Genomic DNA, 26931 nt, shown 5'->3' on the forward strand with positions numbered 1-26931 from the left:
GGGGTATATGCAATGAGACCTGGGTGTCCTTGTGCACCAGTCGCTGAAGGTAAGCATGTAGGTGCACAGGCGGTAAAGAAGACAAATGGTATGTTGGCCTTCATAGCCAGAGGATTTGAGTACAGGAACAGGGATGTCTTGCTGCAATTGTACAGGGCCTTAGCGAGACCACACTTGGAATATTGTGTGCAGTTTTGGTCTCCTTATCTGAGGAAGGATGTACTTGCTATAGAGGGAGTGCAACAAAGGTTCACCCGACTGATTCCTGGGATGACGGGACTGACATATGAGGAGAGATTGAGTCGATTAGGATTATATTCGCTGGAGTTCAGAAGAATGAGGGGGGATCTCATAGAAACCTATAAAATTCCAACAGGACTAGACAGGGTTAATGCAGGAAGGATGTTCCCGATGGTGGAGGAGTCCAGAACCAGGGGTCACAACCTGAGGATATGGGGTAGACCATTTAGAACTGAGATAAGGAGAAATTTCTTCACCCAGAGAGTGGTGATCCTGTGGAATTCGTTACCACAGAAATTAATTGAGACCAAAGCATTGTATGCTTTCAAGAAGGAGTTAGATACAGCTCTTGGGATGAAAAGAATCAAAGGATATGGGGAGAAAGCGGGAGCAGGCTATTGAGTTGGATGATCAGCCATGATCATAATGAATGGCAGAGCAGGCTCAAAGGGCCGAATGGCCTAGTCCTGCTCCTAGTTTCTATGTTTCTCCCCTATCATTGAGGATGGTGATATTTATGGAATCTCCTCCTCTGGTTAGTTGTTTTAATTGTCCACCACCATTCACAATTGCAGGGTTTTGATCTGAACCATGTGTTGTGGGATCATTTAGCTCTGTCTATCACATGCTGTTTCTGCTGTTTGGCATGCACATGGTCCTGTGTTGCAGCTTCGCATATTTGGCATATCATATTTAGGTGTCCTGGTGCTGCTACTGGCCCACCTACACTTCTCATTTGAATTACCTAGGAACTCGGGGAGCCTACAGTTCTCTATTGTTTTCTCCATGGCAACTCTTTGCCCAAACAGAGCCAACTTGCCAACCAATCAGCAGCCTTTCTCTTTTCATATAATTTGTTGTGATCATTTGAAATTTGACATTCTTGTGTTTGTCCTGTTGAGTGCAAGATGAAAAGCTTCAGCATCATGTCTCTCTTTGAAACAACAAAATATTTTTATTGATTCTTTTTGTGCAGGTGAAAGTGGGAGATAAAGAAACTGATATAATGTCCGGATTCATGTTCTACATTACAACAAAACTTCCTAACCCTGCTTACACTCCAGAAATCAGTGCCAAGACATCAATCATTGACTTCACTGTAACCATTAAGGGTCTTGAGAATCAGCTGCTTGGCCGAGTGATCCTTACTGAGAAACAGGTAAAGTCAGGACATCTCTGAGTCTCGGGCACTGATATGCTCTGGGATTGTGAAATCTCATGAAATACTTTGAGCTTAATATTTCTGAGTTGCCAGTACTATTTGCAACATTCTGAATAAAGGCAGTTTCACATCAGAAATTGTCCTCCTAAATATACCAGTGGCAGGTTAAGGTAGCAATCCTCAGGCAAGAGAAGTCATTAAAACACAGTATTTCAAGGCATTCTATTAGATTAGGTGAGCTATTAATAATGATTAAAGTGTGGAGTAGTTGTGTGGCTGTTTATTCACACAGGTTAATTCACTGCCCTGCACACTAAACTGGGGGACATAAACACTTAAAATGTCTTTTTACATTGCGTTACAGGTTCCTTGTTCCTTGACTTGATTCTACTCAACCCCCTTTCACCAATCGGAAAAACACTGGTTATACCCCAACTAGAGTATTGTGGCCAATTCTGGGCACCACACTTTAAAAATATGTCAAGCCAGGGGCAGAGGAGATTTGTGAGAATGGTATGAGGATAAAAGACATGAGTTACTTTAGGAGCTAGATAAACTGTGCTTGTACTCTTTAAAGTGGTGGAGGTTAAGAAGAAGTTTGATAGATAATCAATAGATAGATAAAAATGATCTGTTTCCAGTGGCAGAAGGCTCAGTACCAGAGGGTACAGATTAAATGAACCAGAGGCATCATGAGGAAATATATTTATGCAGGAAGTCATTATGACCTGGAGGGCACTGCCTGAAAGAATAGTGGAAGCAGATGCAATAACAAATTCCAAAAGGGAATTGGAAAAATCTGCAAAGCTATGGGGAAAGAGCAAGAAAGTAATAATAATTGGATAACTCTTTCAAAGACACATTGGACCAAATTCGCTCCTTCTGTGCTGTATCAGAGACTGAATACCTATGAGAGAATAGAAATACAGTCTGAATACTCATAATGCAGCAAGAAAAGAGACTGAATGCCCATAAGAGAACAATATACCTCTGTTTATAAAGCCAGGGTTTCGCTGAAACTCTTTCCCTTTACCTACCATCTTACATCTGTTTTGGCATCATATCCTGAAGTAATATTTCCCTTTATTTTTCCCCTTACTGATTTGGAGCAATTGTTTTTAACTATCTTCCACCTATGATAATTTAGGAGCTGGAAGCAGAGCGTGTGCAGCTGATTGAGGAAGTCACTGCCAACAGACGCAAAATGAAGGAATTGGAGGATAACCTGCTATTCAAACTCAGCACTACCAAAGGTAAGTACCTCACTGGTGAACCATTTTACATATTCATTTCTTATGCAGCTACACTCCCTGCTTCTAATATTTTGCACCGGTTTGATAAAAATAATCCAACACAACACAGAACAAAAGCAAAATACTGCAAATACTGGAAATCTGAAATAAAAACATAAAATGGGGGAAAGACTCAGCAGACCTGGCAGCATCTGTGGAGACAGAAACAGAGTTAACATTTCAGGGCAAGGAAAGATAGAAATGTAATAGATTTTAAGTGAATTGAGGGAGGGGAAAAGGGGAGGATGATAGGTTGGAGGTTAGGAAAGGTTAACTGGCAAAAGATTTTATGGTACAAAAACCAAAGGGTGTGGTAACAGTTATAATAAAGAATCAAAAGATTTGTCCAGGGTGGGTATGAATGACAGAATAATGAACGGCTGTAACTGAAAGCAAATAAATGATAAACAAGGTTTAAGATTGGTGCATGCCAAAAAAAGGAAGTGAAATAGGGAGACAGAATTTATGGTCTGAAATAGGTGAACTAATAAAGATAATAATAGTCATTAATTTGAATAATCTATAATCTGAAGATCTATACCAGTCTCTCTCTGGCAAAGGAAAGACCTTCAAAGAATATTCTGTCAAAAATTTTTATCATTGCCCTGAGGAGAGCATCAATCTGAGTTTTGTAAATCTTCTCAGAAGGGAGACAATAAGGCTCATGTGGAGCATAAACACCAGCATAGTTCTGTTCAGCCAAGTGGCCTATTACTATGTAATAGAATATGCTATGCACTTTTAGCTCATAGCCATGAGGAATGAGGTCTTGATCAGCTCTATGGAATTATTTTCAGGTTCACTGGTGGATGATGAGTCTTTGATTGGAGTCCTTCAGGTAACAAAGTCAACAGCAACCGAAGTTAGTGAGAAGCTGCATGTGGCAGCGGAGACGGAGATAAAAATTAACACTGCGCAGGAGGAATATCGGCCAGCAGCCACTCGTGGTAGTATCCTGTATTTCCTCATTACAGAAATGAGCATGGTTAACATCATGTACCAGACCTCACTTGCACAATTTCTGAAGCTATTTGACCTCTCCATGGCCAGGTATGCTTCTCAATAGTGTTAGATGACATATTGCCAGTAAATTGTAAAGCAAAGGTTTACAAAAAGTAATCTAAACAAATCATACTAGACGTGTGCGGATGTGAGACTGACATCATCAATGAATATTAGAAAACAGTCAATGCTGGGAATCTGACATAAAAATACAAAGATTGGAAATGCACAGATAGGCTTGTTGTCAGCTTGAAGAAATGGGGAAGAGCTACTTTCTAGGATGTGAGTTATCAAATAAGCATTGTCATGCGATATGACTCAACTCCTTTAGTCCATCAACATAGTGGGAAAGGGGTCAGATCACTGTGCCAGGAAAACGGTCCGCTCCCTGTCCCGGGAAAAAGGTCCACACACTGTCCCGGGAAAAGGGTCCGCTCCCTGTCCCGGGAAAAGGGCCTGCTCCCTGTCCCGGGAAAAGGGTCCACGCACTGTCCCGGGAAAAGGGTCCGCTCCCTGTCCCGGGAAAGGGGTCCGTTCCCTGTCCTGGGACACGGGTCCCCTCACTGTCCCGGGAAAGGGGTCTGCTCCCTGTCCCGGAAAACGGGTCCGCTCCTTGTCCCGGGAAACGGGTCCACTCCCTGTCCCGGGAAAAGGGTCGGCTCCCTGTCCCAAGAACAGGGTCGGCTCCCTGTCCCAAGAACAGGGTCGGCTCCCTGTTCCGGGAAAGGGGTTGGCTCCCTGACCTGGGAAAGGGGTCGGCTCACTGTCTGCTCACTGCCCACTCCATGAATGTGCAGATAGTGTGTGATCACAGGAAGCCTTCCCTTAGCCTGGGAATGGGAGCTGAACTCTCCATTGGAGACACCTCCTTTGAGGAGGAAGGGCGTCCTAGAAGTGGGAGGTGGCTAGGGGTGCACATTCAGCCTCCAGGGGAGCCACCTTTGGGAGGTCAGGCTGGGCATCAGGGGTGCAGGGCCAAGAGGTAGTCCAAGGCAGAAGGGGCCACGGAAGACGCCATCCTGCTGCCAGGATATACAGGCGGCGAAGCAGTTACCTCAATATGACTGAGGTGCAGTGCGAAGGAGGCTCCGTCTCTCAAGGGAGACAGTCAACCATATCTGTCAGATGATTGGGCCTGAGATCTCCCCTAACTGTGTGGGTGGGCACCCCATGCCAGCGGCTCTGAAGGTCACAGCTGCCCTCCTCTTCTATGCCTCTGGCTCCTTCCAGGGCTCGGTGGGTGATCTTTGCGGTGTCTCCTAATCAGCTGTGCTCACTTGTGTCAAGCAGGTTACAGATGCTCTGTTCAGACGGGCATTGACCTTCATCCATTACTGTTGGGATCAGGCAAGACAGACACAACGAGCCAGAGGCTTCACAGCCGTTGCTGGCTTCCCCTTCGTCCAGGGAGCAATTGACTGTACACGTGTGGCCAACAAGGCATCAGCAGGTGAACCCAGTGCCTTCGTCAACAGGAAGGGCTTCCACCCCATGAACATGCAAATAGTGTGTGATCACAGGATGCAGATTTTACAAGTCTGTGCAAGGTACCTAGGCAGCTCCCACGATGCCTACATCCTCAGACACTCCCAGGTGAAGGGGGTCTGCAATTCTCCAGCCTGGCTGGATGACTGGCTGTGGGTGACAAGGGCTATCCCCTCAGAAGGTGGCTCATGACGCCTCTCTGCCATCCAAGAACAGAAGCTGAGCAGCGGTACAATAGGAGCCACGCCAACACAAGGGCTGTGATGGAGAGAACCATTGGTCTTCTCAAGATGCGTTTCCAATGCCTAGACCGCTCAGTACCCCCCAGATCATGTGTCGCTGATAGTGGTTGCATGCTGCGCTCTCCACAATCTTGCGCTGGAAAGGTGGGGTGCTGTGGATGACGAAGATGGAGATGCAGCGGCTGCGGCTGTACACGATGAGTCCAGCAGTGAGTCTGAGAATGAGCAGGCACAGGGAAATGTTGCGGGGATAGATGCTGACCCGGGCATACTCCAGGGAGGCAGGGACACCCAGGAGGCTTTAATCCAATGAACCTTCAGCTGGCACACACAGATGGACCTCCAGGACAAGCCTGGGCTGTATGCTCCATATTCGAGACCTAAGTGCAAAATATGCCTGGTTAGGAACATTAACTAAGACCCTTGTTAATAAAGCTGAATGTCCATCAAAGCATTCTACATTATTGGAAACCATCCACCTGCAGAACAAAAGAGGCACCCTCAGCCACTGTGACATGTCTGAATTTAATATTACAGCCAAAGAAACTTAATGAAATGAAATGAAAAAGGTGTTCAAAATCACACTAACTCAAAAAAACCTCATTGCAGGCCAACACAAAAGCACCGGAGATAAACCCTTGGTGTGCCTAAGGTGCCTTATATTTATGTTTTCTGGTGCTACGTCTTGGTGCTGACCCCTCGCTGGGTGTTGCATCTGAGACAGCCTGCTGACTCTGCTGTCCTGTTGGCCTCGATGATCTTGCCGGTCATCCTCTGGCCCATGGAGCCTGTGCTGGCCCCGCCTGGGAGGGAGCTGCCAGTTCCACATCTGGCATCTCCCTAGTTGTCACAGCCTCACCGGATGCAATGGTCACTGGCAGAGGGGCAGAGGAGCTGCCGCCCTCGTCCGGAACGCCCTGAAAGGAGCCCGCAGGGATGACAGGCTGCGATGATGTGAGGTCGCTTCGGACCTCCCTGCTCGCTGTAGATGGATGGGCACCAAGCTGGGAAATTTGGTGCCCAGACCATCTCCCACACTGGCACTGACCCGCTGAGGTCAATGCCGATGTGAGGGCTTACTGGTCCAAGCGCATCCCCAGGAAGCCTTGATGGGTCTCCTAGAGGAGCCTGTCCACAAGAGTCGCCACTCTTTCCATGGAGGACGCATGGCACTCAGACATGAGGCTCATTGCTTCGGCGATAGTCCACGTAGACTCCTGCACCACGGACACCAAGCCAAGCATAGCCTCATGTATCTCCCCCAGATGCTCTCACACACCTGGCCACATTTCCTGTGTTTGCTGCGTCGCGGCCAATTCCAGAGGCACATCATCAGGGACTGACTGAGCATATGCCTGGTCTCCTGCAGTCTCCCGACTGCTGGTGCCATGGGCACTCTGTCTCTGCCAGCTCCTCCAGCGACTGTGAAGTGCCCTCACCATTGTGCCCCGGGACACGAGCCGATGTTCGAATTCCCACCAAGCTGCTAGTATCTGTGCTGGTGCCTGCCTGGCTGAGATGGTGTGATGCTGGTGAGTCTGTGACTTCAGGGTCCTCAGGAGTGAGAGGGGGCCCTTGCTGCTCCTCCTCTCGGCCCTGCTCCGATGACGCTGAAAGGGAGAACAAGATCAGTTAACATGGAGACAATGTCAATGTGTATCCCTGTCCCCCAGATCATTCTGCGCTCATCCTTCCATCAGCAATGGCCAAGCCATGTTGCAAACTTCAATCACTGAACATTCAGCACTGCCATGGCTGTTGGGAGAACAATGGTGACCTCACTGCTGGTCAAACATACCTGCCCGTGGCACCTCAGCCTCACCAACACTGGTGGACCTGGGCACATGGCGCCTCTCCAGATCTAAGGCCACCTGCTTAAAGCAGCTGAGATTCACCAACTGTGCCGGCCCTCTGCCGGTCCTCACCTGCTTGGCAGCATTATGTGCATTCTTCTCCTGAAAAGGAGAGAAGAGCATTAATTAGTGTTAATTGTACCTGGTCTCTCTCCGTGGACGGCCCACCCCAACCAGTGTGGGACATTGCAGGGCTCCAGTGTCTTCTCACCCCTCTGCTGCTGAACACTCACACAAAGATACTAGGCCTGTCCCCACCCCCCCACCCCCTTGGCCAAATGCTGCCTACATCACATCAGGCACCACACAGTCTAACCTTCCATAGCAAGGAAGCGCAAGCACGTGGAGCGCAGAGGGCAGCAGATCGATCGGTGCCACGCCACCTTGAAGCTTCCCTCCCAGCAGATCATCACCCTGGCTTTGACATGTCCTGGAGTTCCATCTCTGCGCCTAGGTGCAGCTCCTCCAGTTGCCCCCAAAACAGTGATATGGGTCTCAGTGTGCCACATGCTGTGGGGGCAGAACCCATCTCTTCATCACCCTCTCAGGGTGACCTCAGCATGGGCAATATCTGTTGGCCCACCCAGCAAAGGACACATGCCATCAATGATTCAATGCAGTCACTACACTCAGACTTGGGGGCAGGGGGCAGCAGGGGGGTAAACTGACCTGCTGGGTGTAGTGACTAATGCTGACATGGTACTCACCCTTCCTGAGCGCAACAGGTCATTGAAGCATTTGCGACACTCGGTCCAGGTGCATTGCACCATGTCATGGGAGCTCACCACCTCCACCACCTCCTCACGGGCACGTTTCGTCATGTGGATGAGCCTCCTCCTCCTGTCCTGGGGCACCAGGGCCTCCCGCCGTTCTGCCATCTCCTCGAGGAGGGCAGCAAGGCAATCATTGATAACATGAGGGGCACAGTGTCCCCCCTGCCCTACCCTCCTGCCTGGTCTGCTCATCAGCATCGCTCTGGGAAGCCCTTCCCCTGGCCATGATTCGCAGCCTTAGAAAGGCTGCAGCAACTTGTTAAATTGGGCTGCGGGTCGCCATTGAACCTGGTGGTCATTGCAGACCCACCACCGCCTGCCCACTCCAGCTGTCCTCGGGAGCCACGATTCACGCTGGGCGGGCCTTAATTGGCCTGCCCGTGTAAAATGGCGGCGTGGACCCAATCGCCACTTGTGCCCACTCTGCTCTGCCCCCCCGCCAGCCAGAAAATTCAGCCTATTTTGTCAGAACACTGTTGTAAGATTATTGACCTGAAATATTAACCCTACATTTGGTGAGATATCCTTTAGAATACAGTGTACAGTTCTGATCTCCATATTTCAAGCAGGATATAGAGGAACTGAAGAAAGTGCAAACAAGATTTATAAGAATGATGTCGCAATTGAGAGGCTTAAGCTCTCAGGAAAATTGAGCAAGCCAGGTCTTTTTTCTCTCATTCAAACAGATAGCTGAGAGGTCTTGAAAATTCTGAAGAATTTTAGTAGGGTAATTGTAAGGAAATTGTTTCCACTTCTGGAGGGCCCAAAAGTATGGGTCATTTATAAACAGTATAGACATACAAACAATAGGAAAATTCAGGAGAAGCTGGATATCTACATGAAGGGGAAAGGAATAAAAGGTTATGCCGATAGGGTTGGAATTCGGTGGTGAAGGCTTATGTGGAGCATAAACATCAGCATAGATCAGTTGGGCTGAATGGCTTATTTCTATGCTGTGAAGTCTATACAACTCTTTATGCAGCATTTTTTTTAAGTCAGTGGAAGGTTTCAGCACAAAACTCACCTTTATATTCTGCAAATGAACAGCTACTCCTGATACATTTTAATTTAAATTAATCCTGAGTTTGACCATCACACCGGTTTTCTGATTTTTTCCATGTAGATCGAAGAAGTCACCTGTTGCTACAAAGCGAATCAGAAACATTATCGACTACCTGACCTATGAAGTGTTTAAATATTCAGTGCGTGGTCTTTATGAAACTCACAAGTTCCTTTTCACTTTATTGCTGCCTCTGAAGATTAACCTTGAACGAGGATACATCAAATACAATGAATTTCAGACCCTGATAAAAGGTACCACATTTCGTTCAGGAGAATCTGAGCTGAAAGTAGAGAATTAAGTACTGAAGCTATTCTATTCCATGTGCCTGAAATGGATGTACAGATTATAGAAATAAAATAGTGTGGATACCGGAAATCTGAAATAAAAACAGAAAATGCTGGAAAAATTCAACAGGTCTGGCAGCATATGTGGAGAGAGAAACAGTTAATGTTTTGAATCAATATGACTCTTCTTCAGATCTTCTCACTATGCAAGGCCCCAAACACTCCTTTCAGGTGCAGCAGCGCTTCACTTGCACCTCCTTCAATTTGGTCTACTGTATTCGCTGCTCCCAATGTGGTCTCCCCTACATTGGGGAGACTAAACGCAGACTGGGTGACCGCTTTGCGGAACACCTTCGGTCTGACCACAGGCATGACCCAGACCTTCCTGTCACTTGCCATTTCTACACACCACCCTGCTCTCATGCCCACATGTCCGTCCTTGGCCTGCTGCAATGTTCCAGTGAAGCTCAACGCAAACTGGAGGAACAGCACCTCATCTTCCGATTTGGCACTTTACAGCCTTCCAGACTTAACATTGAGTTCAACAACTTCAGACTGTGAACTCTCTGCTCCATCTTGACCCCTTTTTTGGTCCTTTTTTTTTTCTCCCCAACCACCCCACCTCCCGCTAACCCACAGGGCCATCTGTCACTTGCTCTTATGTTAGGCTTTCACAGAGCACCGACCATTGATTTGTTGTTAAAACATTCTGCTACCTTACCTTAATGCTGTTATTTGCACCTTCTTTAGTCTTCACCACTACCATACACACTACCTTTGTCCTGTGTCCATGATATCCCTGACCTTCTATTTTGCTCCACCTGCTCCACTCCCTCTTAAACAGTATAAAATCCATTACATTTCTACTTCCCCAGTTCTGAAGTCATACCGATTCAAAATGTTAACTCTGTTTCTCTCTCCACAGATGCTACCAGACCTGCTGAGTTTTGCCAACATTTTTTTGTTTTTAGTGCAGATTATAGATCTGTTTTTTTTTAAGCAGCTTAAAATTCTTGGTGACTCACCCCATTGCTGGCAGTGTGACAAAGTCAAAATTCTGGGCACCACAGTGAACCAACAGTGGGCTTGTTGCAAATCCCCATTAACTATACAAGTCAGTAGTTGGAAAATTAAGTTCTGCCTGTTCAATGGTGCCAAGGGGATGTCAGAAAACAAATATGGGAGGATTTAAAGGCTGCCTCAGCAACTCAAAATAGTCAACAGAGGTGAAAGGGATTCGGACAAAAGGAGGCGAAGGCATTTGGCCAAGTAATCCATGAACTAATGAAAGGTACTCATTGAAATTTTACCCTGACAGATATGCACAGAAGGAATTACCTACCTGGGATGTGTTGTGCCATGCTGAAGGAAGTGGCAGTAGCTGTGAATGTCACTTTTCTGACTAATAATAATAATGGCACAGCAATTTTGTCCCTGATTTTCTAGTAAAATCATGATGCTTTTGGTGTCTTCTACTATAAAGATAAATGCAAAATATTTGTTCAAAGCCTTTGCCATTTTCTTGCTTCTGATTAATTCCCCAGGTTCATCCTCTGAAGAACCAATGTTTACTTAGCTATTCTCTTCCTTTTTATACATGTGTAGAAGCTCTAACCATCTGTTTTTTATATTTCTTGCTAGTTTACTCTCATTTTCTCCCTCTTTATTTTTTAAGCCATCCTTTGCTGGTTTCTGTAATTTCCCCGTTCTTCTGACCTACCTATTAATTTCCACATCATTGTATGCCTTTGTTACTATTCTTACTTTCTATTGTAAGCCATGGATAGTTCACCCTTCTTGCAGAATACTTCCTTCTCAATGGAATGTATCTTTTTTGAGAATTATGAAATATCTTCTTAAATGTCTGTCACTGCTTCTCCTCGGTTTACCTTTTAACTTATTTTTCAAGTCCATTTCAACAAATTCTTCTTTATACCTTTATTATTTCCTCTTTTCAAGTTTAAGACATTAGTTTCAAACCCAAGTTTCTCATGCTTGAAATGAGTGTGAAATTCTACCATGTTATGATCACTCTTCCCTAGAGGATCATTTTCTACAGGATCATTAATAATTATTTTCTGACTAGCAGGGAAGTGATTATAAACCTTTATAAATCTTTTGTTGGGCTACAACAAGAGTATTGAGTCCAGTTGTAGTCAACACATTTTAGGAAAGATATGAGGGTACCTGAAAGGGTACAGAGGAGATTTACCAGAACATTTCCAGTGATGATGAATTTTACCTACATGGTTAGTTTGGAGAAGCTGGAGTTGTTCTCCTTGGAGAAAAGGAGATTGAAGGGAGATTAGATAGTTGTACAAGATTATGGCAGGTTTAGATAAGATAGACAAAGAAAAGATGTTTCCATTAGCCGTCAGTACAAGGCCGATGCGAGACAGTTACAAGGTTTTGTTCATGAAATGCAAGGGGAATGTGAGGAGTAATAATGACATAGAACTCGCTGCCTACAAGGAAAGTTGCAGCAGAAGCGATCAATGATTTGAAAAGGAAATTGGTTGAGCACTTGAGTGAAATCAATTTGCAGGGTTGCAGTGATAGAGCAGGGCAATGGGACTGATTAGATCGCTCAACAGAGAGCAGACATGGACCTGATAGACCCAATGGCCTCTTTCTGTGCCATAATGATTCGATGACTAAACGGTATGGCTTTTCGTGTGTTGGCTCAGGAAGGAATGTTGACTAGGATACTAGAGAACCATTTTACTAAAGATGAATTCTTTGCCCAATTGTATAGGTGGAGCAGCCCTTGACCTTAAAGCCAGTCCAAATAAACCTTTCCGCTGGATCCCTGATATGACCTGGTTGAATTTGGTGGAGCTGAGAAAACTCTCTCAGTTTGCAGACATACTGACCGAGGTATTGTACCTATTTTCAGCTTATACTCATGCAGCACCATTTGGCTCAATAAACAAGCATAAAGAATTGCAGTTAAAAACAAACATATCCTTAAATTAGAAACTTGTTGCAACACAAGAAATTCATTATTATGACTAATCTTATCAGCATGCTGCATTTATTAATCATTTCAAAGTCATTTCATTCTGGTTGCATTTTAATGGGTGACAAGGTCAGCTCTGAGAGGGTAGGCCAGTGGGTGGAGTGAATAGCAGTAACTGCAGAGAAGGTAGTGCTAGATAGCAGTAACCTGTCTTTTGTGGTCCCGTAGTTGAGCCTTGAAAGCCATTATAGATGGAACCTGCAGGCTGAGACTGAGCCATATACTGCATGAACAGAAACAAGACAGAATCTAACCACCGTCCCTTGACATTCAATGGCATTACCATCACTGAATCTCCCAATATCAACATCCTGGGAGCTACCACTGACCAGAAACTGAACTGGACTAGCCATATAATTGATGTGGCTACAAGCACAGGTCAGAGGTTGGGAATCCTGCAATGAGTAACTCACCTCCAGACTCCCCAAAGCTTGTCCACCATCTACAAGTCAGGAGTGTGATAGAATACTCTCCACTTGCCTGGGCGAATGCAACTCCCACAACACTCAAGAAGCTTGACATCATCTGAGACAAAGCAGCCCGCTTGATTAGCAACACATCCACAAATATTCATTCCCTCCACCTCCAATGCACAGTAGCAGCAGTGTGTACCATCTAGAAGGTGCATTACAGGAATTCATCAAGACGCCATAGACAGCACTCACCAAACCCATGACCACTACCATCTAGAAGGACAAGAACAGCAGATAGATGGGAACACCACTACCTGGAAGTTCCCTCCAAGTCACTCACCATCCTGACTTGGAAATATATGTCCGTTCCTTCACTGACACTGGGTCAAAATCCTGAAACTCCCTCCCTAACAGCACTGTGGGTGTACCTACACCACAGGGACTGCAAGAAGTCAGCTGATCACCACCTTCTCAAGGGCAACTGGGGTTGGGCAATAAATGCTGGCCCAATCAGCGAAGCCCACATCCAGTGAATGAATAACAAAAAAGTTAAAAACTGGCATTGAAGTGTTTGAGTGAAAGAGATAACAGGCAGCCATGCCCGTTGGCAGGCATGAGTGGACAATATGGCAGGAAGGTCAACCTGGCCACCATGAAGCCAGATTTCAATCATCTGCTCCGCCACTCAATGGCAGGCCACCTTTCCCACCACCGAACGTTGGGAACCTAATTTTATACATCTGCATATTATTATAAGAAGGAACGGTGATATATTTCCAAATCAGGATGGTGACTGACTTGGAGGGGAACTGCCAGATGGTGGTGTTCCCATCTATCTGCTGCCCTTGTCCTTCTAGATGGTAGTGGTCATGGGTTTGGAAGGTGCTGTCAATGCAGCCTTGGTGAATTCCTGCACTTCATTTTGTAGATGGTATATACTGATGCTACTGTGCATCGGTGGTGGAGAGAGTGAATGTTGGTGGATGTGGTGCCAATCAAGCAGACTGCTTTGTCCTGGATGGTGTCAAGCTTATTGAGTGTTGTGGGAGCTGCACTCATCCAGGCAAGTGGGGAGTATTTCATCACACTCCTGGCTTGTGCCTTGTAGATGGTGGACAGGCTTTGGGGAGTCAGGAAGTCAGTTACCCGTCACATTGTTCCTAGCCTCTGACCTTCTCTTGTAGCCACTTTTATTTATGTGGCTAGTCCAGTTCAGTTTCTGGTCAATGGTAACCCCCAGGATGTTGATAGTGGGGAATCAATGATGGTAATGCCATGGAATGTCAAGGGGCAATGGTTGGATTCTCTCTTGTTGGAGATGGTCATTGCCTGGCATTTGTGTGGCGTGAATGTTACTTGCTACTTGTCAGCCCAAGCCTGGACATTGTTCCAGGCCTTGCTGCCTTTGGACATGGACCATGCCAAGCTTCTTTAGTGTTACGGGAGCTTCAGTATCTGAGCAGTCACCAATAGTGCTGAACATTGTGCAATAATCAGCAAACAGTCCCACTCCTGACCTTACGATGGAAGGAAGGTCATTGATGAAGCAGCTGACAATGGTTGGGCCGAGGACACTACCCTGAGAAACTCCTGCAGTGATGCCCTGGAGCTGAGATGGCTGCCCTCCCACAACCACAGCCATCTCCCTTTACACTAGGTATGACTCCAACCAGTGGAGAATTTTCCCCCGATTTCCATTGACCCCAGTTTTGCCAGGGCTCCTTGATGCCGCACTCAGTCAAATGCTGCCTGGATGTGAAGAGCAGTCACTCTGACCTCACCTCTGGAGGTCAGCTGTTTTGTCTATGTTTGAACCAAGGCTGTAATGCGGTCAGGAGCCGAGTGACCCCTGGCAGAACGCAAACTGGGCATCAGTGAGCAGGTTATTGCTAAGCAAGTGCCACTTGATAGCACTGTTGATGACCCCTTCCATGACTTTACTGATGATCGTGAGTAAACTGATGGGCCAGTAATTGACCGGGTTGGATTTGACCTGCTTTTTATGTACAGAACATAGCTGGGCAATTTTCCACATTGCCGGGTAGATGCCAGTGTTGTAGCTGTTCTAGAACAGCTTGGCTAGAGGCATGGCAAGTTCTGGAGCACAAGTCCTCAGTACTATTGTCAGGGCCCATAGCCTTTGCACTATCCAGATGTGACTCCAAGATGGCATGTTGCATCCCTGGTGCCAGGGTCAAGGATGTCACTGAGCACTGCAGGATGTTCTTATGTGGGAGGGTGAACAACCAGAGGTCATGGTCCACATCAGTACCAATAGCATAGGTAGAAAGAGGAATGAGGTCTTGAAATTGGATTTTAGAGGGCTAGGAAAAAGATTGATAGAAGGACTTCAAAGGCAATTATGTCAGGATTTTCCCAATGCAATGTGCTAATGAGTACAGAAATAGGAAGATACAGCAAATGAACGTTTAGCTGAAGAATTGGTACAGGGGGGAGGGCTTTAGATTTCTGAGGCATTGGGACCTGTTCTGGGGCAGGTGTAACCTGTACAAGCAGGGTGGGTTACACCTTAGAAAGACCAGGACCAATATCCTCGCAGGGGGATTTTCTAGTGCTTTTGGAGAGGGTTTAAAAGAGGTTCACAGGGGGATAGAAACCTGAGAGGGAGTTCAGAGTGGAGAGGAATAAAGCTGCCGGTAGGAAGAAAAATAGAAAGCAAAATTGGAAGGCAGAAGAAACAAAAGTCAGCATCAAATTGGGTGAAAATGTGGTCAAATTTTGAAAAGGCAAAATTAAAGGCACTCCATCTGAATGCATACAGTAATCACAACAAGGTACAAATAAAAGTAAACAGGTATGATCTAATTACCATTACGGAGACATGGCTGCCAAGGCTGGGAACTGAATATTCAAGGGTATTTGACATTGAGGAAGGATAGGCAAAAAGGAAAAGAAGGTGGGATAGTGCTGGTAATAAAAAAAACAGATCAGTACATTAGTAAGAGAGGATCTTAGATGAGAAGATCAAAATGTAGAATCAGTTTGGGTAGAGCTGAGAAACAGCAATGAGCAGCAAACATTGGTGGAGTTGTATCATACAAACAGTCGTGGTAATGTAGGGCACGGTATAAATCAGGAAATTAGAGGTGCTATGTAATAGGGTAATCCATTAAACATGAGGTCTTCAATCTACATATTGACTGGGTAAAACTAATTAGCACTAATGCTGACAAGGGTGAATTCCTGCTATATATACAAGGTGGTTTTCTCGAACAGTATGTTAAGGAATTTATTATGGAATGGACTATTTTAAATCTAGTACTATGCAATGAGAAAAGGCTAATTAATAAACAGTTGTATACAGCCTTGGTGAGACAGCACCTGGAGTATTGTGTACAGTTTTGGTCTCCTTACTTAAGGAAGGATACATATGCCAGAAAGGGAATGCAACAAAGATCTACCAGACTGATTCCTGGGCTGGCAGGATTGTTTTATGAGGAGAGATTTAGGAGATTGGGCCTATATCCTCTACAGTTTAGAAGAATGAGAGGTAATCTCATTGAAACTTACAAAATGCTTACAGGGCTTGACAGGGTAGAAGAGGGAAGGATATTTCCCCTGGCTGTGGGGGGAAGTCTAGAATCAAGGGACACAGTCTCAAAATAATTTTTAGACTATTTAGGAATGGGATGAGGAGGATTTTTTTTTCTTTCAGAAGGCATTAAATCTTTGGAATCATCCACCCCAGAAGACTGTCATTGAGTAGATTCAAGACAGAGATCTATAGATTTCTAGACATTAATGACATTAAGGGCAAGGATAGGGGGAAGTATGGGAAAATGGCATTGAGGTAGAAGATCAGCCATGATCTAGTTTAATTGCAGAGCAGGCTCGAGGGGCCGAATGGTCTACTCCTGCTCTTATTTCCTATGTTCCTCTAAGAGAATGGATTGTTGAGGGTCATACACTTTTTGTGGTGTATATGAACTTCCAAAAGACATGATAAAGTGTCGCATAATAGGCTTGCCAGCAAAGTCGAAGCCCTTGGAATAAAAGGGGCAGTGGCAGCATGGATACGAAACTGGCTGCATGACAGAGCAGTGGTGAACAATTGTTTTGCAGACACTCGGGAGGAAGTCCTGCCTCAGAGAATTGCCAGCTATTCTGATTGGCTGAAGGATCTCTAGTCCCTGCAGAACCAGAGGTGCAGTGGAGAGGATGAGGACTGTAACCAGTCCCCAGACCCTACACCCTGGAAGTCCAGAACCAGATAAGTTTTGGGGTTTAAGAGGGGGGTGGGGTGGAGTGATGAGGCCCAGGGGGGTAGGCAGCAGGGGGTGAGGGTGTTAGTGTAGAGGTCAGAGGGGGAGGGAGGACCTGCAGGGGCCTGTCCATTTGTGGGGACGCCCGATATTAAAAGGAGGCTGCTGTTAGAGGTGTCAGCACCCCCCCCTCTCCCCCCCCGCCCCCTCCCAACCCACCTCAGGCCTGAACAGCGTTACTTTTCAGGCTTTTCCCCACCCCTGAACACCTTCCACCAGCCTGAAAATTGAGGCTGGGTGGGAAAAAGCCCTTAAGTTGTCAATAATTTACCAACTGGGGCAAAGGCAGGCCAACCAGCCATGGCCTCACTGACCCAGTGTAAAATTGCAGTGAGGTCAGGATGGGCGGGAACCTGGCAGGAATGCTATCTGAGAAATTTCATGGCCAGCCCTCCTACAAACCTGCTGCCAGGGGAATGTAACATTCTGCCCTTGCAAATATTGTGAACAGTGAGAAGGACAGATAGCAATAGACTTCAAGAGGACATAGACAGGCTGGTGGAATGGACAGGTATGGCAGATGAATGTCTCCTCTGACTCTCTTCCCCTCCTCTGCTGACTGTCTCCCCACTCCTCCACCTGATAGTCTGCCCTTTCCATCTCTTGACATTCTCCCCATCTCTTCTTCTTGGCTGTGACCCAGACTGCTCTTGAAGGGCTGGGAGGAACCCTTGCCACCTAACATAACGAATGTGGAATTTTCCTTTCAGATCTTCTTTGACCACGAGTTCGTACTGGCCAGACTTTACACAGCACTCACTCCAGCCAGTTCAGACCAAACTAACAATCAGGGTCCTATTGACATCATAGGATTCCAAATTCCACCTTAAATGGGTCTCCCGCCTGACTCTGGAGACTGATAGTATACCGAGGGCAAAATCTAGCCCTTGTCGGGTAGACTCGGTGGGAGTGGGGCGGGGCAGTCAGAAAGCTGACCGCTGCCCGCGATCAGGCAGAGAGCTGCCTCAGGGAGATGAAGAGTTCTGAAAAACAGAAATAAAAAATTTTTAAATGTTAAAAAACATGTCCCCTCAAGTGACTCTGTCACATGAGCAGGGACATGTTATGCATAAGACGTAAAAATTTTTATTTTATTTTCATTTGGCGTTGGAAACCTCATCCGGCCCGAGGATGAGGTTTCCTAAAAAGTGCAAAGGCCGCTTGGCCTTTTTGCCTGCCCACCAACTGTAAGGTTGGATGGGCAGCAAAAAATTTAAGTTATTTAATACTTTAATGGCCTTAATCAGCCTTCTAATTGTCAGCCGGCGTGCTGCGGATTCCCGGGTGCGCCCGCCGACTGAACTATCGCGCGACCGTGCGTTGACATCAGGACACTCGCCTGACATCATCGCGCCTCAATTCACGATCGAGCAAGTCAGGCGCGTGCCCACCCGCCAAGGTGAAAATTCTGCCCCTAGTGAATATTGCCACAGTGATAATTTAATGCCATTTTTGGGGTGTTATCATCCTATTTTTATCAGGCAGAAAGGCTGGAAGGTTAGCCCAATAATTCTGCCACTCAGTGTTTTAGTAGTGAATATTGCTTGAATTTTTGAATGCTGATTTTTATTGTTTGGGATATGGTTACAGATAACTAAGAGTGAGAAGATTTGGAAAGTCTGGTTTGATGCTGATGCCCCAGAAGAAGCAGTAATTCCTCATGGATACACCGACTCTTTAGATTCATTCTGCAAGCTATTGCTCATCAGGTGAGATAATCCAGGACAGCACATTGAATCCACCACATTTAATACTCTGGCTCCTGTCTGGTGGTTTACCATTAGTATATAGTTGCATGAGAACATAGAAACAGGAGTAGGCCGTTCAGCCCTCAAGGTTCTTCTGTCATTTCATTAGTCCATGGATGATCTGTATCGTAATTTCACCCACCCGCTTTGGTTCCAGATAATGCATTTATCTAACAAAAAGCTATCAATTTTCCATTGACCTAGCATCAGTAGCTTTTTTGGGTGAGGTTTCCACTGCCCTTGGCTTGATGGAGTGTTTCCTGGCATTGCACTTGAATGGCACAGCTCTAATGTTAACATTATGCCCCTTTTACTGGACTCCCCGCAGGAGGAAATAATTTCTCTCTATCAGCCTTATTAACTCCTATAATCATACTAAACATCTAGGTTAGATCACCCTTAATCCTTTATACTCAAGGCAATAAAACTAATCTGGCCTCATAATTCCTCCATTTTAGCCTCAGTATCATTCTCGTGAATCTGCACTGTATCAATCCCCCTACCCCCACCCCCAAGGCCAATATATCCTTTCTGAGGTGCAGTGCCCAGAACTGGCTAAACAGCTATAAAGGGCAAGGTAAGTTGTGAAGGGGAGGTGTGGGAGTAGAGATGTTGTCACTGGACTAGTAATCCAGAGACCCAGGGTAATGCCCATGGCAGATGGTGAAATTTGAATTCAATAAAAAATCTGGAATTAGAAGTCTAATGATACCATGAAACGATTGTCATAAAAACCCATCTGGTTCACTAATGTCCTTTAGGGAACCTGACCTGGCCTACATGTGACTCCAGACCACAGCACTGAAATGGCCTAACAAGCCACTCAGTTCTCACCCTCATCAAATGAATAAAAAAAAACTACCTGCTGCTTATCACCTACCACCCTCCATCAGCTGATCAAATGGCCAAGCAAGCCACTCAGTTGCATCAAACTGCTACAGAAAACAGTAATAATAAAACTGGACATAACACGCAGCATCGAGGCACTGAAAATAACAATGGTACACCATGCCCAGTCAACCCTGCCAAGTCCACATTACTAACTTCTGTACATATGCACCAAAACTGGGAGAACTGATACACAGTCAAGCAGCTACCTTATATAGTCATACTCACAGAATCACACCTTACAGGTAACATCCCAGACACCACCATCACCATCCCTGGGTATGCCCTGTTCCACTGACAGGACAGACTCACCAGGGGCGTTGGGAGGAAGTTGCTCTAGGAGTCCTCAATATTGATTCCAGGCTCCATGAAGTTTCATAGGTCAAATATTGGCAAGGAAACCTCTTGATAATTACCACTTACCACCCTCCCTCAGGTGATGATTCAGTACTCCTAGTTAAAGAGCAGCTGAAGGAAATGCTGATGGTAGCAAGGGCACAGAATGTACAGAATGATGGGGGACTTTCATCACCAAGAGCATCTTGTAGCACCACTACTGACCAAGATAACCAAGTCCAGGAGGACATTGTTTTATTCTTTCACAGGTTGTGGGCGTCGCTGGCTAGGCCAGCATTTATTGCCCATCCCTATTTGCCCTTGAGAAGGTGGTGGTGAGCTACCTCTTGAACCACTACATTCATGTGGTTGAGGTACACCCACAGTGCTGTTAGGGAGGGAGTTCCAGGATTTTGACCCAGCGACAGTTAAGGAACGATGATATATTTCCAAGTCTCCAAGTCAGGGTAGTGTGATGCTTGGAGTGGAGCTTGCAGGTGGGTGTGTTCCCATGCATCTGCTGCCCTTGTTCTTCTCGATGGTAAAAGGCAGATTTGGAAGGTGCTGTTCAGAGAGTTTGGTGAGTGCAGTGCATCTTGTGGATGGTACACACTGCTTCCACTGTGCGTCAGTGTGGCAGGGATTGAATGTTTAAGGTGGTGGATGGGGTGCCAATCAAGCAGGCTGCTTTGTCCTGGATGCTATCGACTTTCTTGTGTTGTTGGAGCTGCACTCGTCTTTCAAAGTCAGAGTTTGTTGCCCATCCCTGATTACGCTTAAACTGAGGGGCTGCTAAGCCATTTCAGGGGGCAGTAAAGAGCCTTTGGGTCTGGATTCATATGTAGGCCAGACTGGGTAAGGATGGCAGATTTTCTTACCTAAAGGACATTAAAGAAGCGGTGAAGTGGCCAACATTTGCTAGGCAGGAGAAAAAGCTGAACAACTTCAAACTTCATTGTCTCAGATGTACCCTTGGCATCTCTTGGCTGCTTACACAATCCTCTGCCTCAGCACTGAGGATTATATGTGCCATTTCTCATACCTTATATGCAGCATGCACCCTCCAGGCTTTCTTCAGTATAGAGCACTTGGCATCTGGCATCAGCTTCTTTTTTTGCCTTATCTGACTCTGAATCCTCTCTGACAGCCAGGGCTAGATTTTCTGGCCATCAGGCAGGTGTGGTGGGTGGGCCAGGGAGCAGCCAGGAAATGATTTTACACTGGCTGGCCAATTAACAGCTAGCCAGTGTGAAACACACACTTAGAACCTCAGCACTGCCAGGGTGGGAGGAGTGTGTGCATGTATGTGGGAGCATGCACTGAAAGCTCCCTGAGGGCAGGGAGCTGAAGAATTGTAGAAACAGAAGTAAAGATTTTAAAATGAGAAAAACATGTCCCCACATATGACTCAGTCACAGGAACATGGACACATTAAAAATTGCATCCAAAAATTTTTACTTTTTTTAAAACCACTGTTGGAAACCTCATCCTGCCCGTGGATGAGGTTTCATTAAAAATTCAAAGGCCACCTGACTGATTCGCCCTCCCGCCTAGGGTAAGGTTAGATGGGCAGAGAAAAGTTGCTTTTAATTAATTGACTAAGGGCCTTAATAGGTCTCTTAATTGTCGGCGTGTGCACTGCTGACTCTCACGCGCGCCCGCTGCCCAAAATATTACACGAGTGCACGATGACGTGGGGACAATTGCCCAACATCATCGTGCACTATTTTAAGCCCGATCAGTTCGGGCGCGCGCCTCTCCACGGGATGTAAAATACTGCCCCAGGGATTCTAGATTTGTGAGTACCACGCTGTTTCTTTGTGGGAACATTATTTGTTTTGAATGCCCACTGTCTATTCCTTGAATGCTTCTCATTGCTCGTTCACTGACCTACCTTCAGGTAGTTGTTCCCAGTACACTCTTGCTGAATTACATCTCAGCTTAGTAAAATTGGTCTTTCCCTAATTTAAAATTTTTGCTCTTGGTCTATTTTCGGCCTTTTTGACAACCATACTAAATTGAATTGAATTTTGATCACCCCCACAAAAGTTCTCTCCCATTACTAACCTTCGCACCTACCAGCTTCATTTCCTAGAACTAAATCTCGATTAGTCTCTTCTTTTATTCAGCTTGCTACTGACAAAAGAAAGTTCTCCAGAATGCCTTTTAAGAATTCTGCACCATCTATAACATTTACAGTGATTTTATCCCAGTCAATGTTAGGGTCGTTGAAATCGCCTATGATTACTGCTTTACTATTTTTACACTTTTTGGTAATTTACCTACACATTTGCCCTTTGACAGTTGCAGGGTTAGCACTTCCAGCAGTGAGTTAGGGTTAGGTTAGGGTTAGCAATTCCAGCAGTGAGTTAGGGTTAGGGTTAGTACTTCCAGCAGTGAGGTAGGGTTAGGGTTAAGGTTAGCCCTTCCCGCAGTGAGTTAGGGTTAGGGTTACGGTTAGCACTTCCAGCACTGCGGTAGGGTTAGGGGTAAACTTAACACTTCCAGCAGTGAGTTAGGGTTAGGGTTAAGGTTAGCACTTCCAACAGTGAGTTGGGGTTAGAGTTAAGGTTAGCTCATCCAGCAGTGAGTTAGGGTTAAGGTTAGGGTTAGCACTTCCAGCAGTGATTTAGGGTTAGGTTTAGAGTTAGCACTTCCAGCAGTGAGTTAGGGTTATAGTTAGCACTTCCAGCAATGAGTTAGGGTTAGGGTTAGGGTTAGCACTTCGAGCAGTGAGTTAGGGTTAGGGTTAAGGTTAGCCTTCCAGCAGTGAGTTAAGGTTAAGGTTAGCACTTCCAGCAGTGAGTTAGGGTTAAAGTTAAGGTTAGCACATCCAGCAGTGAGTTAGGGTTAAGCTTAGGGTTAGCACTTACAGCAGTGAGTTAGGGTTAGGGTGAAGGTTAGCACTTCGAACGGTGAGTTAGGGTTAGGGTTAGCACTTCCAGCAGTGAGTTAGCGTTAAGGTTAGGGTTAGCACTTCCAGCAGTGAGGTAGAGTTATGGTTAGGGTTAGCACTTCCAGCGGTGAGTTAGGGTTAAGGTTAGGGTTAGCACATCCAGCAGTGAGTTAGGGTTAGGGTTAGGGTTAGCACTTACAGTGGTGAGTTAAGGTTAGGGTTAAGGTTAGCCTTCCAGCAGTGAGTTAGGGTTAGGGTTAAGGTTAGCACTTCCAGCGGGCAGTAAGGGTTAGGGTTAAGGTTAGGGTTAGGGTGAGGGTTGGAGTTAGAGTTAGGGTTAGCACTACCAGCAGTGAGTTAGGGTTAGGGTTAGGGTTGGACTTCCAGCAGTGAGTTAGGTCTAGGGTTAGGGTTAGCACTTCCAGCAGTGAGTTAGGGTTAGGGCTAGCACTTCCAGCAGTGAGTTAGGGTTAGGGTTAGGGTTAGCAATTCCAGCAGTGAGTTCGGGTTAGGGTTAGGCTTAGCACTTCAAGCAGTGAGTTCGGGTTAGGGTTAGGGTTACCACTTCCAGCAGTGAGTTCGGGTTAGGGTAGGGTTAGCACATCCAGCAGTGAGTTAGGGTTAAGGTTACGGTTAGCGTTTACACGGTGAGTTAGGGTTGGGATTTGCACTTCCAGCAGGGAGTTAGGGTTAGGTTTCAGATTAGGGTTAGGGTTAGCACTTCCAGCAGTGAGTTAGGGTTAGGGTTAAGGTTAGGGTTAGCACTTCCAGCAGTAAGTTAGGGTTAAGGTTAGGGTTAGCACTTCAAGCAGTGAGTCAGGGTTAGGGTTAGCACTTCCAGCAGTGAGTTAGGGTTAGGGGTAAAGTTTGCACTTCCAACAGTGAGTTAGGGTTAGGGTTTAGGTTAGCACTTCCAGCAGTGAGTTAGTGTTAGGGGTAAAGTTAGCATTTCCAGCAGTGAGTTAGGGTTAGGGTTAAGGTTAGCACTTCCAGCAGTGAGTTAGGGTTAGGGTTACCACTTCCAGCAATGAGTTAGGTTTAGGGCTAGGGTTAGCACTTCGAGCAGTGAGTTAGGGTTAGGGTTAAGGTTAGCACTTCCAGCAGTGAGTTAGGGTTAAGGTTAAGGTTAGCACATCCAGCAGTGAGCTAGGTTTAAGGTTAGGGTTAGCACATCCAGCAGTGAGTTAGGGTTAGGGTTAGGGTTAGCACTTCCAGCAGTGTGTTAGGGTTAAGGTTAGGGTTAGCACTTCCAGCAGTGAGTTAGAGTTAAGGTTAGGGTTACCACTTCAAGCAGTGAGTTAGGTTTAGGGTTAGCACTTCCAGCAAAGAGTGAGGGTTAGGGTTAGGGTTAACACATCCAGCAGTGAGTTAAGGTTAGGATTAGGGTTAGCACTTCCAGCAGTGAGTTAGAGTTAGTGTTAGGGCTAGAACGTCCATCAGTGAGTTAAAGTTAAGGTTAGGATTAGCACTTCCAGCAGTGAATTACGGTTAGGGTTAGGGTTAGCACTTCCAGCAGTGAGTTAGGGTTAGGGTTAGCACTTCCAGCAGTGAGTTCGGGTTAGGGTTAGGGTTAGCACTTCCAGCAGTGTGTTATGGTTAGGATTAAGGTTGACACTTCCAGCAATGATTTCGGGATAGGGTTAAGGATAGCACTTCCAACGGAGAGTTAGGGTTATGGTTAGGGTTAGTACTTCCAGCAGTGAGTTAGGGTTAGGGTTAGCACTTCCAGCAGTGAGTTAGGGTTAGGGTTAGCACTTCCAGCAGTGAGTTAGGGTTAGGATTAGGGTTAGCACATCGAGCAGTGTGTTACGGTTACGGTTATGGTTAGCACTTCCAGCAGTGACTTAGCGTTAAGTTTAGGGTTAGCACTTCCAGCAGTGAATTAGTGTTAGGGTTAGGCTTAGCACTTCCAGCAGTGAGTTAGGGTTAGGGTTGGTGTTAGCACTTCCAGCACTGAGTATGGTTTAGAGTTATGGTTAGCACTTCCACCGGTGAGTTAGGGTTAGGGTCAGGGTTTGCACTTCCAGCTGTGAGTTAGGGTTAAGGTTAGGGTTAGCACTTCCAGCAGTGAGTTAGGGTTAAGGTTAGCACTTCCAGAGATGAGTTAGGGTTAGGGTTAAGGTTAGCACTTCCAGCAGTGATTTAGGGTTAGGGTTAAGTTTAGGGTTAGGGTTAGGGTTGGGGATAGGGTTAGGGTTAGGGTTAGGGTTAGGGTTAGGGTTAGGGTTAGCACTTCCAGAGATGGGTTAGGGTTAGGGTTAAGGTTAGCACTTCCAGCAGTGATTTAGGGTGAGCGATAAGTTTAGGTTTAGGGTTAGGGTTGGGGTTAGGGTTAGGGTTAGTGTTAGCACTTCAAGCAGTGAGTTAGGGTTAAGGTTAAGGTTAGCACTTCAATCAGTGAGTTAGGATTAGGGTTAACACTTCCAGCAGAGAGTGAGGGTTAGGTTTAGGGTTAACACTACCAGCAGTGAGTTAGGGTTAGGGTTAGGGTTAGCACTTCCGGCAGCAAGTTATAGTTAGCGTTAGCACTTCCAGCAGTGATTTACGGTTAGGGTTAGGGTCAGCACTTCCAGCAGTGAGTTAGGTTTAGGGGTAAAGTTAGCACTTCCAGCAGTGAGTTAGGGTTAGTGTTAAGGTTAGCACTTCCAGCAGTGAGTTAGGGTTAGGGGTAAAGTTAGCACTTCCAGCAGTGAGTTAGATTAGGGTTAAGGTTAGCACTTCCAGCAGTGAGTTAGGTTTAGTGTTAGAGTTAGCACTTCCAGCAGTGAGTTAGGGTTAGGGTTAGCACTTCCAGCAATGAGTGAGGTTTAGGGCTAGGGTTAGCACTTTGAGCAGTGATTTAGGGTTAGGGTTAAGGTTAGCCTTCCAGCAGTGAGTTAGGGTTAGGGTTAAGGTTAGCACTTCCAGCAGAGTGTTAGGGTTAAGGTTAGGGTTAGCACTTCCAGCAGTGAATTACGGTTAGGGTTAGGGTTGGCACTTCCAGCAGTGAGTTAGTGTTAGGGTTAGCTCTTCCAGCAGTGAGTTCAGGTTAGGGTTAGGGTTAGCACTTCCTGCAGTGAGTTAGCTTTAGGGTTAGGGTTAGCAATTCCAGCAGTGAGTTCGGGTTAGGTTTAGCGTTACCACTTCCAGCAGTGAGTTAGGGTTAGGGTTAGCACTTCCAGCAATGAGTGAGGTTTAGGGCTAGGGTTAGCACTTCGAGCAGTGATTTAGGGTTAGCGATAAGTTTAGGTTTAGGGTTAGGGTTGGGGTTAGGGTTAGGTTTAGGGTTAGTGTTAGCACTTCAAGCAGTGAGTAAGGGTTAAGGTTAAGGTTAGCACTTCAAGCAGTGAGTAAGGGTTAGGGTTAACACTTCCAGCAGAGAGTGAGGGTTAGGGTTAGGGTTAACACTACCAGCAGTGAGTTGGGGTTAGGGTTAGCACTTCCAGAGATGGGTTAGTGTTAGGGTTAAGGTTAGCACTTCCAGCAGTGATTTAGGGTTAGGGATAAGTTTAGGTTTAGGGTTAGGGTTGGGGTTAGGGTTAGGGTTAGGGTTAGGGTTAGTGTTAGTGTTAGCACTTCCAGCAGTGAGTTAGGGTTAGGGTTACGGTTAGGGTTAGCACCTCCAGCAGTGAGTTAGGGTTAGGGTTAGGGTTAGCACTTCCAGCAGTTACTTCGGGTTAGTGTTAGTGTTAGCATTTCAAGCAGTGAGTTAGGGTTAGGCTTAGGGTTGGACTTCCAGCAGTGAGTTAGTTCTAGGGTTAGGTTTAGCACTTCGAGCAGTGAGTTAGCTTTAGGGTTAGTGTTAGCAATTCCAGCAGTGAGTTCGGGTTAGGTTTAGGGTTACCACTTCCAGCAGTGAGTTAGGGTTAGGGTTAGCACTTCCAGCAATGAGTGAGGTTTAGGGCTAGGGTTAGCACTTCGAGCAGTGATTTAGGTTTAGAGATAAGTTTAGGTTTAGGGTTATGGTTGGGGT

General features: G+C 46.1%; 1 protein-coding gene across 1 annotated transcript in view; it reads left to right on the forward strand.

Moving 5' to 3' along the window:
- LOC121278118 (dynein heavy chain 8, axonemal-like) overlaps window positions 1-26931 on the forward strand; it is a 2067071-nt gene that overhangs the window by 1846841 nt on the left and 193299 nt on the right. The window contains 6 exon segments of the mRNA XM_041188205.1: window positions 1217-1399; window positions 2550-2655; window positions 3492-3744; window positions 9173-9363; window positions 12152-12273; window positions 18702-18820. Of these exon segments, the coding sequence (XP_041044139.1) occupies window positions 1217-1399; window positions 2550-2655; window positions 3492-3744; window positions 9173-9363; window positions 12152-12273; window positions 18702-18820 (974 nt within the window).

The sequence above is a fragment of the Carcharodon carcharias genome, chromosome 5 (genome assembly GCF_017639515.1).
Source record: "Carcharodon carcharias isolate sCarCar2 chromosome 5, sCarCar2.pri, whole genome shotgun sequence".
NCBI classification, from domain to species: domain Eukaryota; kingdom Metazoa; phylum Chordata; class Chondrichthyes; order Lamniformes; family Lamnidae; genus Carcharodon; species Carcharodon carcharias.